The 14,033-nt window shown below is 45.2% G+C and overlaps 1 protein-coding gene across 2 annotated transcripts in view; it reads right to left on the reverse strand.

Annotated features, from left to right (window-relative positions):
* galntl6 (polypeptide N-acetylgalactosaminyltransferase like 6) overlaps positions 1–14,033 on the reverse strand; it is an 801,537-nt gene that overhangs the window by 8,258 nt on the left and 779,246 nt on the right. For both annotated transcript variants that reach the window (XM_078396864.1, XM_078396865.1), the window contains one exon: positions 3,707–3,856. In XM_078396864.1, the coding sequence (XP_078252990.1) occupies positions 3,707–3,856 (150 nt within the window). The remainder of the gene's footprint in view (positions 1–3,706; positions 3,857–14,033) is intronic.

Below are 14,033 nucleotides of genomic sequence, written 5' to 3' on the forward strand. Positions count from 1 at the left end.
TTCTTCGGACTTCTTCAGATTGCTGGTAAATGATGGGAATGAATGCTGCCCTCTGGATTGTTGGTATTCTGAATTTGTCCAGGAATATATTCACTGTACCCTTGAAATTTTAAAAAACCCCAGCAGAAACACGTGAAACAAACATTAAAAAAAGACTGACACGAGGATCTGCAGATGCTGCAATCGTGAGCAAAACACAAAGTGCTGGAGTAGCGAAGTAGATTAGGTAGCATCTGTGGAGGGAATGGATAAGCATTGTTTTGTGTCGGGACCCTTCTTCATATTGGACTAACTCAGCATATTGAGCAACATCTGTGTAAGGAGTTACAGTCAACGTGTTGGGCCAGCATGTCCACAACGATTCTCTCAAACCTCTACAGATGTGCATCTCAGCCTGGTATAGCAACTGCTCAGCTCTTGAACATGCAGAGGGTGGTGAACACAGTCCAGTTCATCACAGGCTTGCCACTTCTCCCACTCAATCCATCTTCATGAATTGAATCAGAAAGGCTGGAAGCATCATGAAGGATCCCTGGCCATGCCATTTTCTTTCTTCTAGGCTCAGCTGTCCAGACTTAAGAGCTTTATCCCACTGCTCCCAGACACCTGAACTAACCACCTCTTTCACACCCCATTCCCAGAAATCTTGCCCTGTTCTATACCTCATTCAGTTATTATGTTATTCCACAGAGTCATAGATTCATAAAGCGTGGAATCATGTAGCATGGAAACAGACTCAACTTGCCCATGCCAACCAACATGTCCCATCTATACTAGTCCCACCAGTCTGGCTCATACCCCTTTAAACCACTCCTATCCATGTACCTGCTTATGTTTCTTAAAACTACGTCCTCTGGCAGTTCATTCCATATACCCATGCACCTGTGTGCAAATAAGTTATCCCTCAGGTTCTTATTAAATGTTTCCCCCCTTACCTTAAACCTGTGTCCTCTGGTCCATGATTCCACCTTAACATTATTTTCATGACTTGGATTTTGCACTACATTTTTGCACTGGTTGTATATTTATTTGTGTATTTATCATTACGGTATATATACTGTTTACTCTGTGAACTTCCTGTGAACAAGGAATTGGTATTTATGCCAATAAACCAAACTGATCTGATCTCTTCTTGATTAGCTCTTTGGGAGACTAGGGATTGCACAAGACTATAAATAGAAGCATTTCTTTCATTTGGTTCTTTGTAAGTCAGTTTAAAGTGTATTCTTGGGTTCCTGATGTTCCTACCCTGGTGTATCAAAATGTTCACAGTTTAGAACACGTTAAATCCACACCCCAGTAGCAGTGCCACAAATGCAGCATTCTGGACTCTCTGTCCCCTGTATTCACAAAAAGGGATATCAGTACTGATATTGATACTGAATGTAGTACTTTCATCCGCTCCGATAGCAACATCAACCGAAATAAAAACCTGGGACCTTGTGTAGGGAAGATGTGCAGATGCTGGTTTACACCGAAGATAGGCACACAATGCTGAAGTAACTAAACGGGTCAGGCAGCATCTCCGGAGAAAAGGAATAGGTGATGTTTCGGGTTGAGTCTGAGTCTGAAGAAAGGTGTTGACCCATAACGTCACCTGTTGTTTTTCTCCTGAGATACTGCCTGACCCGCTGAGTTACTCCAGCATTTTGTGTTTATTGTCTTGCAATTCCTTGTTATTTCATATGCTCAGGATATATTCCTGATTTTCCAATCTTCCTCATTGTGGCCCTTGTACATTTTTTAAAATCTGTACTCTTTCTTTAGCTGTACCTTTATATTCTGCACTTTTGTTTATTTTCTATTTTGCACCCTCTGATGTATGGTATGATAGCATGTAAAATAAAATGTTATCATTGTATCTCTGGCTGTGTGACAAGAATGAACCAATAACAAACTAATATCAAACCTGCAAAATTGCATTTTTTTGCATAGCTCTGTTTAGAAAATATTTATGGAGTTTGACTGCTGCTTGTTGTATGTAAAGAACTGGTGACAGTCAACGGTTTCATTTCAGGATGGTTGTAATATGTAATGAGTCTAATTCTCCTGAGGTCTACAAGGTATCCTTCGTGTTAGCAGTGAGATACAATTACGTCTATACTTCAGGCGGCACGGTGGAACAGCAGTAGAGTTGCTGCCTTACAGTGCTTGCAGCGCCGGAGACCCCGGTTCAGTCCCGACTACGGAGTTTGTACGTTCTCCCCGTGACCGCGTGGGTCTCCTCAAAGATCTTTGGTTTCCTTCCACACTCCAAAGACGTACAGGTATGCAGGTTAATTGGCTTGGTGTGTGTGCGCAAATTGTCCCTAGTGTGTGTAGGATAGTGTTAATGTGTGTAGGGATCGCTGGTCGGTGGGGTAAAGGGCCTGTTTCCGCGCTGTTATCTCTAAACTCTAATCTAATTTATTTGAAATAGCCAGCAGAATAAAATGTATGAATAGATAGCTGGTATGAATATGTAGTCCACAGTTATCTGTTCTCAGGCCAGCACATGGCAAAACAGCTATCACTTTCCCAAAGACGTGTATGTTTGTGGGTTAATTGGCTTCTGTGAATGCCCCTAGTGTGTAGAGTGGATGTGAAAGTAATGGGACCTGTGTTAGATTACACAAGTCATCGAACTTGTGTGAATGGGTAATGAATAGTCGGTCTAGATTGGTGGGCTGAAGGACCTGTTTCCATGCTGTGTCTCTAAACTAAATTAAACTTTCTTTTCATATTTCATTCTCACGTAGATGGAGGCCAGTCAGTCTATTGAGTCATTGATTCATACGGTCAGTCATAAAGTGTGGAAATAGGCCCTTCGGCCCAACTTGCCCACACTGACCAACATGCACAAACTATACTAGTCACACCTGCCTGCATTTGGCCGATATCCCTCTAAACTTATTCTATCCATGTACCTGTCCAAATTTTTCTTAAATGTTACGATAGTACCTGCCTCAACTACCTCTTCCAGCAGCTCATTTCATAAGCCCACCACCCATTGCATAGAAAAGTTACCTCTTGGGTTCCTATTAAATCTTTCCCCCCGCACCTTAAACCTATGCCCAATGGTTCTCGATTCCCCTTCTCTTGGCAACAGACATTTACCCGATCTATTCCTTTCATAATTTTGTAGTCTTTATTAACTCGCAAAGAGCAACGCTTTTCCCACCATTCATTTCCCTGTAACCTGGTCTGTCACACATGCCCAATGACATTGCCACATTCTCCCGACACCCGTGCAATTTACGGTGGCCAATTAACCTAAAAAAAACAGCATGCCTTCTGAGGCAGAGAATTCCACAGATTCACAACTCTCTGGGTGAAAAAGTTTTTCCTCATCTCTGTTCTAAATGGCCTACCCCTTATTCTTAAACTGTGGCCCCTGGTTCTCGTGGTGGAAGCATTGTCAATAGCACACCTCAAATGTCCCCAGGACTCTGCTTTGCATCTGAAGAAGGATCCCGATCCGAAACGTGGATTATCCATGTTGTCCAGAGATGTTGCGCTGACCCACTGAGTTACTCCCGCACTTTGTGTCTTTCTCTACTTTAAGATCTTCCTCAGAGACTGACTGAATACCTCATTTGTCTCGGTGCCAGGTAGTGTTTCCAAACACAGCCATGAAGTACAGTGATTTACCTGTTTGTATTAAAGAGACTATTGGAAACCAGAGGTATTGTTGCTTCAGTGGAAGGCAGCAGGGAGTGTTGCTTACCTTCCGATAGCGCCAGTGTTGGTTGCCCTTCATACTGTGGCAGTCATACAGAGTGACAAAGCTGCTGTGGGATATAGCATCAAAACAGAACTTCCTGGTGTGTAGTGGCTCTCCAGGCCGAATGTCCTCTCGCCAACCAAAGGTGAATATCTGTTGTTAAAGGAGATGATATTACATGTACCAGGTGCACCTGGGATGATCTGCGACCAGCATTCAGGCAGGTTAAGACATCAAAGATTGAAAGAAAATGAATTCAACTAATTCGCCAATGTGTTAGCACATAAACTTTGTTTTTTTTTAGTTTAGAGATACAGTGTCAGAAGCAGGCCCTTCGGCCGACCGAGTCCGTACCGACCACAATCACCCCGTACACTAGTTCTATCCTACACTATAGGGACAATTTACAGAAACCAATTAACCTACAAACCTCCACGACTATGGAACATGGGAGGAAATTTAGTTTAGTTTAGTTTAGAGATACAACGTGGAAACTGGCCCTTTGGTCGAAATGGAGTTTAGAGGTTCTATGGGAGGTTCTATAGGAAAAAAGAGGTTCTTTTGCAGTTGTATAGGGCCCTGGTTAGACCACATCTGGAGTATTATGTACAGTTTTGGTCTCCTAATTTGAGGAAAGGCATCCTTGTAATTGAGGCAGTGCAGCGTAGCTTCACGAGATTGATCCCTGGGATGGCGGGATGAGGAAAGATTGAAAAGACTAGGCTTGTATTCACTGGAGTTTAGAAGGATGAGAGGGGATCTTATAGAAACATATAAAATTATAAAAGGACTGGACAAGCTAGATGCAGGAAAAATGTTCCCAATGTTGGGCGAATCCAGAACCAGGGGCCACAGTCTTAGAATAAAGGGGAGGCCATTTAAAACTGAGGTGAGAAAGAACTTTTTCGCCCAGAGAGTTGTGAATTTGTGGAATTCTCTGCCAGAGGGCAGTGGAGACCAAATCACTGGATGGATTTAAGAGAGAGTTAGATAGAGCTCGAGGGGCTAGTGGAATCAAGGGATATGGGGAGAAGGCAGGCACGTGTTATTGATTGTGGACGATCAGCCATGATTACAATGAATGGCAGTGCTGACTCGAAGGGCTGAATGGCCTCCTCCTGCACCTATTTTCTATGTTTCTATGGTCCACCGACTAGCGATCACCTGTATACTAGTTATATGGTATCCCAGTTTGGCATTCTACACACGAGGGGCAATTGACAAAAGCCAATTATCCTAAAAGTCTGCATGTCTTTGAAGTGTGGGAGGAAACCAAAGCACCAGACCCACCAAAACCCACATGGTCACAGGGAGAATGTGCAAACTCAAACAGACAGCACCCAGAATCAGATTTGAACACGGGTCTCTTGCGATGTAAGGCAGTAACTCTACTGCTTTGGCACTGTGCCACCCACTACTACTTTCAAATTGTATTCTCAGAGCACCTTCAGTGGACTGAAACATCTGAAGGCATTTTGCAAATTTTGACCAAAGAAAATTTGATACCACATCAAAAAGATTATTAGAATATGCTTTATGGAGCATATTTGTGGAGTAAACATGGATGTTGAGGTAAAGATGTTTCAAGAGGGAATTCCATACCTTTAGGCTTTGGCTGCTGAAGGCATGTCGATCAATTACGGAGAGATTAAATTTAGGGTTGGAGGCTGGAACTGCAAGTATATAAATACTTATGTGATGGAGGAGACGTTAAAAATAGAATCACAAATATATACGTCATCAAGAGTAGATTTTACAATCAGCATGTTGGTTTAATTGGTCAGATGGGTGAATGGGGCTTGATGTCAGTTAGGACCCAGGCAACAGAGTTTTAGATAACAACATATTTCCTGTGGTTAGAGTGTGGGTAGTCTGTTAAGATTTGGGTGGCACAGTGGCGTAGTGTTTGAGATTCTACCTTACAGCGCCGGAGATCCAGGTTCGATCCTGACTACAGGTGCTGTCTGTACAGAGATTCATGTGACCGCGTGGGTTTTCTCCGGGTGCTCCAGTTTCTTCCCACATTCTAAAGACATTCAGATTTGTAGTTTTGTAATAATTTGCCTCGGTAAATTGTTCCTGTGTTTATCTTTGGATAGGTATCCATTCTCAAGAAGGGTCACGACCCGAATCGTCATCTATCTCTTTTCTCCGGAGATGCTGCCTGACCTGCTGAGTTTCTCCAGCATTTTGTGTCTGCCTAGAGTTACAGTACTAAGCCTGGAAACAGGCGCTTTATTCCAACCCGCCCGTACTGATCAAGATCCCAACCTGACCTGTAGTATAAGAAAATAACTGCAGATGCTGGTACAAATCGATTTATTCACAAAATGCTGGAGTAACTCAGCAGGTCAGGCAGCATCTCGGGAGAGAAGGAATGGGTGACATTTCGGGTCGAGACCCTTCTTCAGACCTGGTTACATTTGTCTAAGTTTGGCCCATTTCCATTTGTACCTTTCCAAGAACCTGTCCAAATGCTTTTTTACATAATTGTATCACCTCTACCACTTCCTCTGGCACTTATCCCATATACTCACCATGATCTGTGCAAAAATAATCTCCTTGAGTTTCCCTATAAATCTTTCCCCTCTTGCTTTACACCTGTGCCCTTCCCTGGATAACTCACCTCATATATGCCCCTCTTGATTTTATAAGTCTTGTCAGTCTTTTACTCCAGGGAAAATAGTCCCAGCCCATTTAATTCGGGCAATATCCTGGTGAATCTTTTTTGCACACTATTTAGATTGATCACACCCTTCTCATGATGTGGCAAGCAGAATTCCAGGTGTGCACTCATGACCATCTTGTCTAGTTGTAACATGATTTTGCAACTCTTGCACTGGCTAATGAAGGAGGGACGCTATATGCTTCTTCACCACCTTGTCTAACTTATTACTAACTTCAGGGAACCTTGCACTTGTACCCCCAGATCTTTCTGTTTACAACACTCCGCTGGCTCCTGTATATGTCCTGTCCCGGTATAACTTCCAAAAATACATCACTTCGCACTCACCTGAATTACATTCCATTTGCCATTTCTTTGCCAATTTCCCAGTTGATTCAGATCCTGTTGCAACCTTCGTCAACTTTCTTTACTGCCCACAACACCACCAAGTAAGGTTGAGTTTATTGTCATAAACGGAGGAGGTAAGGTAAGGAGCAGAAGCACTGACAATCTTGCTTGCGGCAATGTCACAGACAAGTAAACCATACACCTTTCTCACTATCTTGTTTAAATGAGTCACCGATTTCAGTGCCATTGCCAACTTAGTAATCATATGCCTACGTCAGTTATATAGTCATTCAAATCATTAAAATATTGTAAACAACAGGGGACCCAGCATTGATCCCTGTGGCACACTGCAGGTCACAGACCTCCAATCTAAAAAAAACAACCCTCCACTGTAACCCTTCCACCAAGCTACATTTATATCCAATTCGCTGTCTCACCCTGCACGATCTATGTGATTTAATGTTCTGGTCTAGCCTACCTTGGGAGTGCTGCTGCAGGATTCCCAAAAGGTTAATTTGCCCACACTAACCAACGTGCCCCATCTACACTAGTGCAGGAGTCCCCTGCGGTCATCTCCCTCCTAAACAGATATGCCATTTTGGATACTGTTGGGGGAGATGGCTCATCAGGGGAAGGCAGCAGCAGCCAAGTTCATGGCACCGTGGGTGGCTCTGCGGCAAAAGAGGGGAAGAAAAAGAGTGGAAGAGCTATAGTGATAGGGGATTCAATTGTAAGGGGAATAGATAGGCGTTTCTGCGGACGCAAACGAGACTCCAGGATGGTATGTTGCCTCCCTGGTGCAAGGGTCAGGGATATCTCTGAGCGGCTGCAGGACATTCTGGAGGGGGAGGGTGAGCAGCCAGTTGTCGTGGTGCACATTGGCACCAACGATTTAGGTAAAAAACGGGATGAGGCCCTACAAGGTGAATTTAGAGAGCTAGGAGATAAACTTAAAAGTAGGACCTCAAAGGTAATAATCTCTGGATTACTACCAGTGCCACTTGCTAGTCAGAGTAGGAATAGGAGGATATTTCAGATGAATATGTGGCTTGAAAAATGGTGCAAGGGGGAGGGATTCAAATTTTTAGGACATTGGAACCAGTTCTGGGAGAGGTGGGACCAGTACAAACAGGATGGTCTGCACCTGAGCTGGAATGGAACCAATGTCCTAGGGGGAGTGTTTGCTAGTGTTGTCGGGGAGGATTTAAACTAATGTGGCAGGGGGATGGGAGCAGGAGCAGAGAGACAGAGGGGTGTAAAATGAGGGTAGAAGCAACAGGTAGCAAGGTGAAAAGGAAAAGTGGCAGGCAGACAAATCCAGGGCAAAAATCAAAAAGGGCCACTTTTCAACATAATTGTATAAGGGGTAAGAGAGTTGTAAAAACAAGCCTGAAGGCTTTGTGTCTCAATGCAAGGAGTATACGTAATAAGGTGGATGAATTAAATGTGGAGATAGTTATTAATGATTATGATATAGTTGGGATTACGGAGACATGGCTCCAGGGTGACCAAGGCTGGGAGCTCAACATCCAGGGATATTCTATATTCAGGCGGGATAGACAGAAAGGAAAAGGAGGTGGGGTAGCGTTACTGGTTAGAGAGGAGATTAAAGCAGTGGAAAGGAAGGACATTAGCTTGGAGGAAGTGGAATCGATATGAGTAGAGCTACGAAACACTAAGGGGCAGAAAACACTAGTGGGAGTTGTGTACAGGCCACCTAACAGCAGTAGTGAGGTTGGGGATGGCATCAAGCAGGAAATTAGAAATGCGTGCACTAAAGGTGCAGCAGTTATAATGGGTGACTTCAATCTCCATAAAGATTGGGTGAACCAAACTGGCAGGGGTGCTGAGGAAGAGGATTTCTTGGAATGTTTGAGAGATGGTTTTCTAAACCAACATGTCGAGTAACCAACGAGAGAACAGGCCATTCTAGACTGGGTATTGAGTAATGAGGAAGGGTTAGTTAGCAGTCTTGTTGTGCGAGGCCCCTTGGGCAAGAGTGATCATAATATGGTAGAGTTCTTCATTAGGATGGAGAGTGACAAAGTCAATACAGAAACAAGTGTTCTGAACTTAAAGAAGGGTAACTTTGAGGGTATGTGGCGTGAATTGTCCAAGATAGACTGACGATTGATGCTGAAAGGGTTGACGGTGGACATGCAATTGAAGGCATTTAAAGGTCGCATGGATGAACTACAACAAGTGTTCATCCCAGTTTGGCAAAAGAACAAACCAGGAAAGGTAGTGCATCCGCGGCTAACAAGGGAAATCAAGGATAGTATTAAAACAAAAGATGAAGCATACACATTAGCCAGAAAAAGTAGCATACCAGAGGACTGGGAGAAATTCAGAGTCCAGCAGAGGAGGACAAAGGGCTTAATTAGGAAAGGGAAAATAGATTATGAGGGGAAAACTGGCAAGGAACATAAAAACTGACTGCAAAAGCTTTTATAGATATGTCAAGAGAAAAAGATTAGTTAAGACAAATGTAGGTCCCTTGCAGTCGGAAACAGGTGAATTGATCATAGGGAACAAGGAGATGGCAGACCAATTGAACAAATACTTTGGTTCTGTCTTCACTAAGGAAGACATAAACCGCCTGCCGGAAATAGCGGGGGACCGGGGGTCTAATGAGATGGAGGAACTGAGGGAAATCCAGGTTAGTCGGGAAGTGGTGTTAGGTAAATTAAATGGATTAAAGGCAGATAAATCCCCAGGGCCAGATAGGCTGCATCCCAGAGTGCTTAAGGAAGTAGCCTCAGAAATAGTGGATGCATTAGTGATATTTTTTCAAAACTCTTTAGATTCTGGAGTAGTTCCTGAGGATTGGAGGGTAGCTAATGTAACCCCACTTTTTAAAAAGGGAGGGAGAGAGAAAACGGGGAATTATAGACCAGTTAGCCTAACATCGGTAGTGGGGAAAATGCTAGAGTCAGCTATTAAAGATGTGATAGCATCACATTTGGAAAGTGGTGAAATCATCGGACAAAGTCAGCATGGATTTACCAAAGGCAAATCATGTCTGACGAATCTTATAGAATTTTTCGAGGATGTAACTAGTAGAGTGGATAAGGGAGAACCAGTCGATTTGTTATATCTGGACTTTCAGAAGGCCTTCGACAAGGTCCCACATAGGAGATTGGTGTACAAACTTAAAGCACACGGTATTGAGGGTTCAGTGTTGAGGTGGATAGAAAATTGGTTGGTGGACAGAAAGCAAAGAGTAGGAATAAACGGGTCCTTTTCGGAATGGCAGGCAGTGACTAGTGGGGTACCGCAAGGCTCAGTGCTGGGACCCCAGTTATTTACAGTGTATATTAATGATTTGGACGAGGGAATTGAATGCAACATCTCTAAGTTTGCGGATGACACGAAGCTGGGTGGCAGTGTTAGCTGCGAGGAGGATGCTAGGAGGCTGCAGAGTGACTTGGATAGATTAGGCGAGTGGGCAAATGCATGGCAGATGCAATATAATGTGGATAAATGTGAGGTTATCCACTTTGGCGGCAAGAACAGGAAAGCAGAGTATTACCTGAATGGTGACCGATTGGGAGAAGGGGAGATGCAACGTGACCTGGGTGTCATGGTGCACCAGTCATTGAAAGCAAGCATGCAGGTGCAGCAGGCAGTGAAGAAAGCGAATGGTATGTTGGCATTCATAGCAAGAAGATTTGAGTTTAGGAGCAGGGAGGTTCTGCTGCAGTTGTACAGGGCCTTGGTGAGACCGCACCTGGAGTATTGTGTGCAGTTTTGGTCTCCTAACCTGAGGAAAGACGTTCTTGCCTTAGAGGGAGTACAGAGAAGGGTCACCAGATTGATCTCTGGGTTGGCGGGACTTTCATATGAGGAAAGCCTGGATAGACTAGGCTTGTACTCGCTGGAATTTAGAAGACTGAGGGGGGATCTTATAGAAACATATAAAATTCTTACGGGGTTGGAGAAGCTAGATGCGGGAAGATTGTCCCCGATGTTGGGGGAGTCCAGAACCAGGGGTCACAGCTTAAGGATAAGGGGGAAGTCTTTTAGGACCGAGATGAGAAAACATTTCTTCACACAGAGAGTGGTGAGTCTGTGGAATTCTCTGCCATAGAAGGTAGTTGAGGCCAGTTCATTGGCTATATTTAAGAGGGAGTTAGATGTGGCCCTTTTTGCTAAAGGGATCAGGGGGTATGGAGAGAAGGCAGGTACGGGATACTGAGCTGGATGATCAGCCATGATCATATTGAATGGCGGTGCAGGCTCGAAGGGCCGAATGGCCTACTCCTGCACCTATTTTCTATGTTTCTATGTTTCTATCTGCCTGTGTGGCCCATATCCCTCTAAACCTGTCCTATCCATGTACCTGTCCAAATGTTTCTTAAACGCTGCGATAGTTACCTCAACTATCTCCTCTGGCAGCTCGTTCCATACACCCACCACCCTTTGTGAGAAAAATTTACCCCTCAGGTTCCTATTAAATCTTTCCCCCCTCACTTTAAGCCTATGCCCTCTGGTCCTCGATTCCCCTCTGCGGGGCACGAGACTCTGTGTCCACCTGATCTATTCCTCTCATAATTTTATACACCTCTATCAGATCACCCCTCATCCTCCAGCACTCCAGGGATTAGAGCCCCAGACTGCTCAACCTCTCCCTAAAGCTCAGACCGTCGAATCCTGGCAACATCCTCGTAAATCTTCTCTGCACCCTTTCCAGTTGGACAACATATTTTCTATAACACAATGCCAGAACTGAACACAATACTGTAAATGGGGCCTCACTAAAGTCTTATATAACTGCAACATGACCTCCCAGTTTTTACACTCAATATTCTGACTGATAAAAGGCCAATGTGTTAAATGCCTTTTTTACTACACTACTTATCTGTGAGGCCACTTTCAATGAACTATGCACCTACATCGCACTATTCCCCAAGGCTCTCACGGGATTCCAGCTGCCTCTCCCTGACATTGGCCTCGTTGCAGCCTCAATATTCTCGTCGACTAGGGTTCTTCAATCCTGCCAGTTCTGCTGTTCATTTAAGTGGTAGCTAATCTTAGCTGCATTTAACTGCTTCCTCCCATTATTATTGCGAACTTACAATAATCTCAATTTTAAATTTCCAATTGACCTTCAACCTGAAAGGTTTGTTGGCGTGTGTACAGATTCCCATCAGGCTTTGTGTGAGGAGGTGCTTCCTGGAATCGCACTGGTCCAGAATACCTCCAGTTATAAGTGTATTTTTCTGGAGTTCTCCCTCCCTAATGTTTCCACACTGTGGCAAGAGGTACAGTTGCTGCCTTACAGCGCCAGAGACCCGGGTTCGATCCTGACTATGGTTCTTGTTTGTATGGAGTTTGTACATTCTCCATGTGACCATGTGTGTTTTCACCGGGTGCTTTGGTTCCCACCCACATTCCAAAGATAGACAATAGACAGTAGGTGCAGGAGTAGGCCATTCGGCCCCTCGAGCCAGCACCACTATTCTATGTGGACTATGTGGACTAATCCTTCTGCTTGACCCTCCTGGTATCATCTGCCCAGCTCTTCCACCGCTGCCTCCGCACCCTTGGACTTCTCACTCCTGTCTGTGCTCCTGTCTCTGCTGGCTTGGACTGCTCTCCTGTGGGTTACCTGCACAGCTAGCTAGCTCCCTGCTAGCCACCGCTGCAGTCATCGAGCTGCAGGTTACTCGCTAGTTGCTAACGCTAACAGCTGCCCGGCTACCTCCTCTGCCTGCACGTCCTCAGCTCCCTATTAACCCTCAGGCTGCTCAGCTTCCTCGGTCCTACTCATAGGCCTTGCTCTGGATCAGCCTGTTGTGCCTGTTGTGACGTTTTGATCTGCTAGCCCGCGGTAGCCGGCTAACTTCTCCGGGCTCTGTGCTCCTTCGCTCCTGCCTGGCATGGCACTGAAGTACTTCGCTGCGAGGCTGCTCCAGCTCAACAACCACTCCACACCGCCATGCATCTCTGCCATCATCAACCACGGACTTCTACGACGACCCAGATACATCCACAGAGGCTCCGGTCACAAGTTTGTTTACTCCCAGACCGGTCACTCCATCCCTGCATTCTGGTCAGCTGATCGGACTTCCACTCGTCCATTACGTCATCACAATAACGCACACGAGCGTGCCCCCTGTCTACAAGCCCTGGCTAAATCACCCGTGTCCATCCACACCACACAAAGCAACATGAAGCTCACTCTATTCAATATCCGGTCCCTCAATAATAAAAGCCACATTCTGAATGACTTCATCCTGGAAAATAAACTGGACTTCCTCTGTCTGACAGAAACCTGGCAACAACCTCTGGATTACCTCCCACTCAACCTCACTACACCCAACGGATACTCCTACATCAATAAACCACGCTCGGAAGGCCGAGGTGGTGGGATTGCCGTAATTCACCGACAGGACTTCAAGATCAGCCTCATCTCCATCTCATCTGCTCCTTCATTTGAACACCTGGCTTTCAAACTCTCTGGCCACACACAATTAGTCATGGCAGTTGTCTACCGCCCTCCCAAACCACACCCATCATTCCTTTCTGACTTCTCTGACTTTCTGACCCAGTTCTGTTCTCTCTCCCCCTCAATCCTCCTCCTCGGCGATTTCAACATCCATATGGACTCCACTGACTCCACAATAACCGCTGACTTCACTGAAATACTCAACTGCTTTAACCTCACCCAACACGTCAATTTTCCCACCCATAACCGTGGGCACATTCTGGACCTTGTCTGCTCCACTGGACTAAATCTACATCACCTCTCTGGCTCCGACCCCACCCTCTCTGATCACTTAGCCATCACCATGTCCATCAACATTCCCACCCCAGCTCCAAGGCAAAAACGCAAAATCAACTTCCGTAAGCTGAACTCTGTTTCACCTACCTCGCTCTCATCCTCCCTCTCTGAAATAATGTCCGCCTCTCCCTTCGTTGACCTCCACAGCCCCTCTGACCTCACTGACTACTACAGCCACACTCTCTCCTCCTGCCTCGACCAGCTTGCACCTATAAAAACCAAAACAGTTTCCTTCACCCACTCTGCTCCCTGGTTTACCCCTGAACTCCGCATGATGAAAACTCATGCCCGCCAACTTGAAAGACTCCGCAACAAAACAGGTCTCACAATTCACTCCCAAGCCTACAAAGACCACCTGCAGCACTACAAAGATGCCCTCTCCCGTGCCCACTCCACCTACTACTCTCAAATAATTCACTCTGGCTCCGGAAACCCCAAAACACTCTTCTCTACAATAAACAAACTCCTCAGCCCCCTGGACACCATCTCCCAATCATTCACAGTTGACAAATGCACCACTTTCCTTTCAT

The sequence above is a fragment of the Rhinoraja longicauda genome, chromosome 3 (assembly GCF_053455715.1).
Source record: "Rhinoraja longicauda isolate Sanriku21f chromosome 3, sRhiLon1.1, whole genome shotgun sequence".
NCBI lineage: Eukaryota > Metazoa > Chordata > Chondrichthyes > Rajiformes > Arhynchobatidae > Rhinoraja > Rhinoraja longicauda.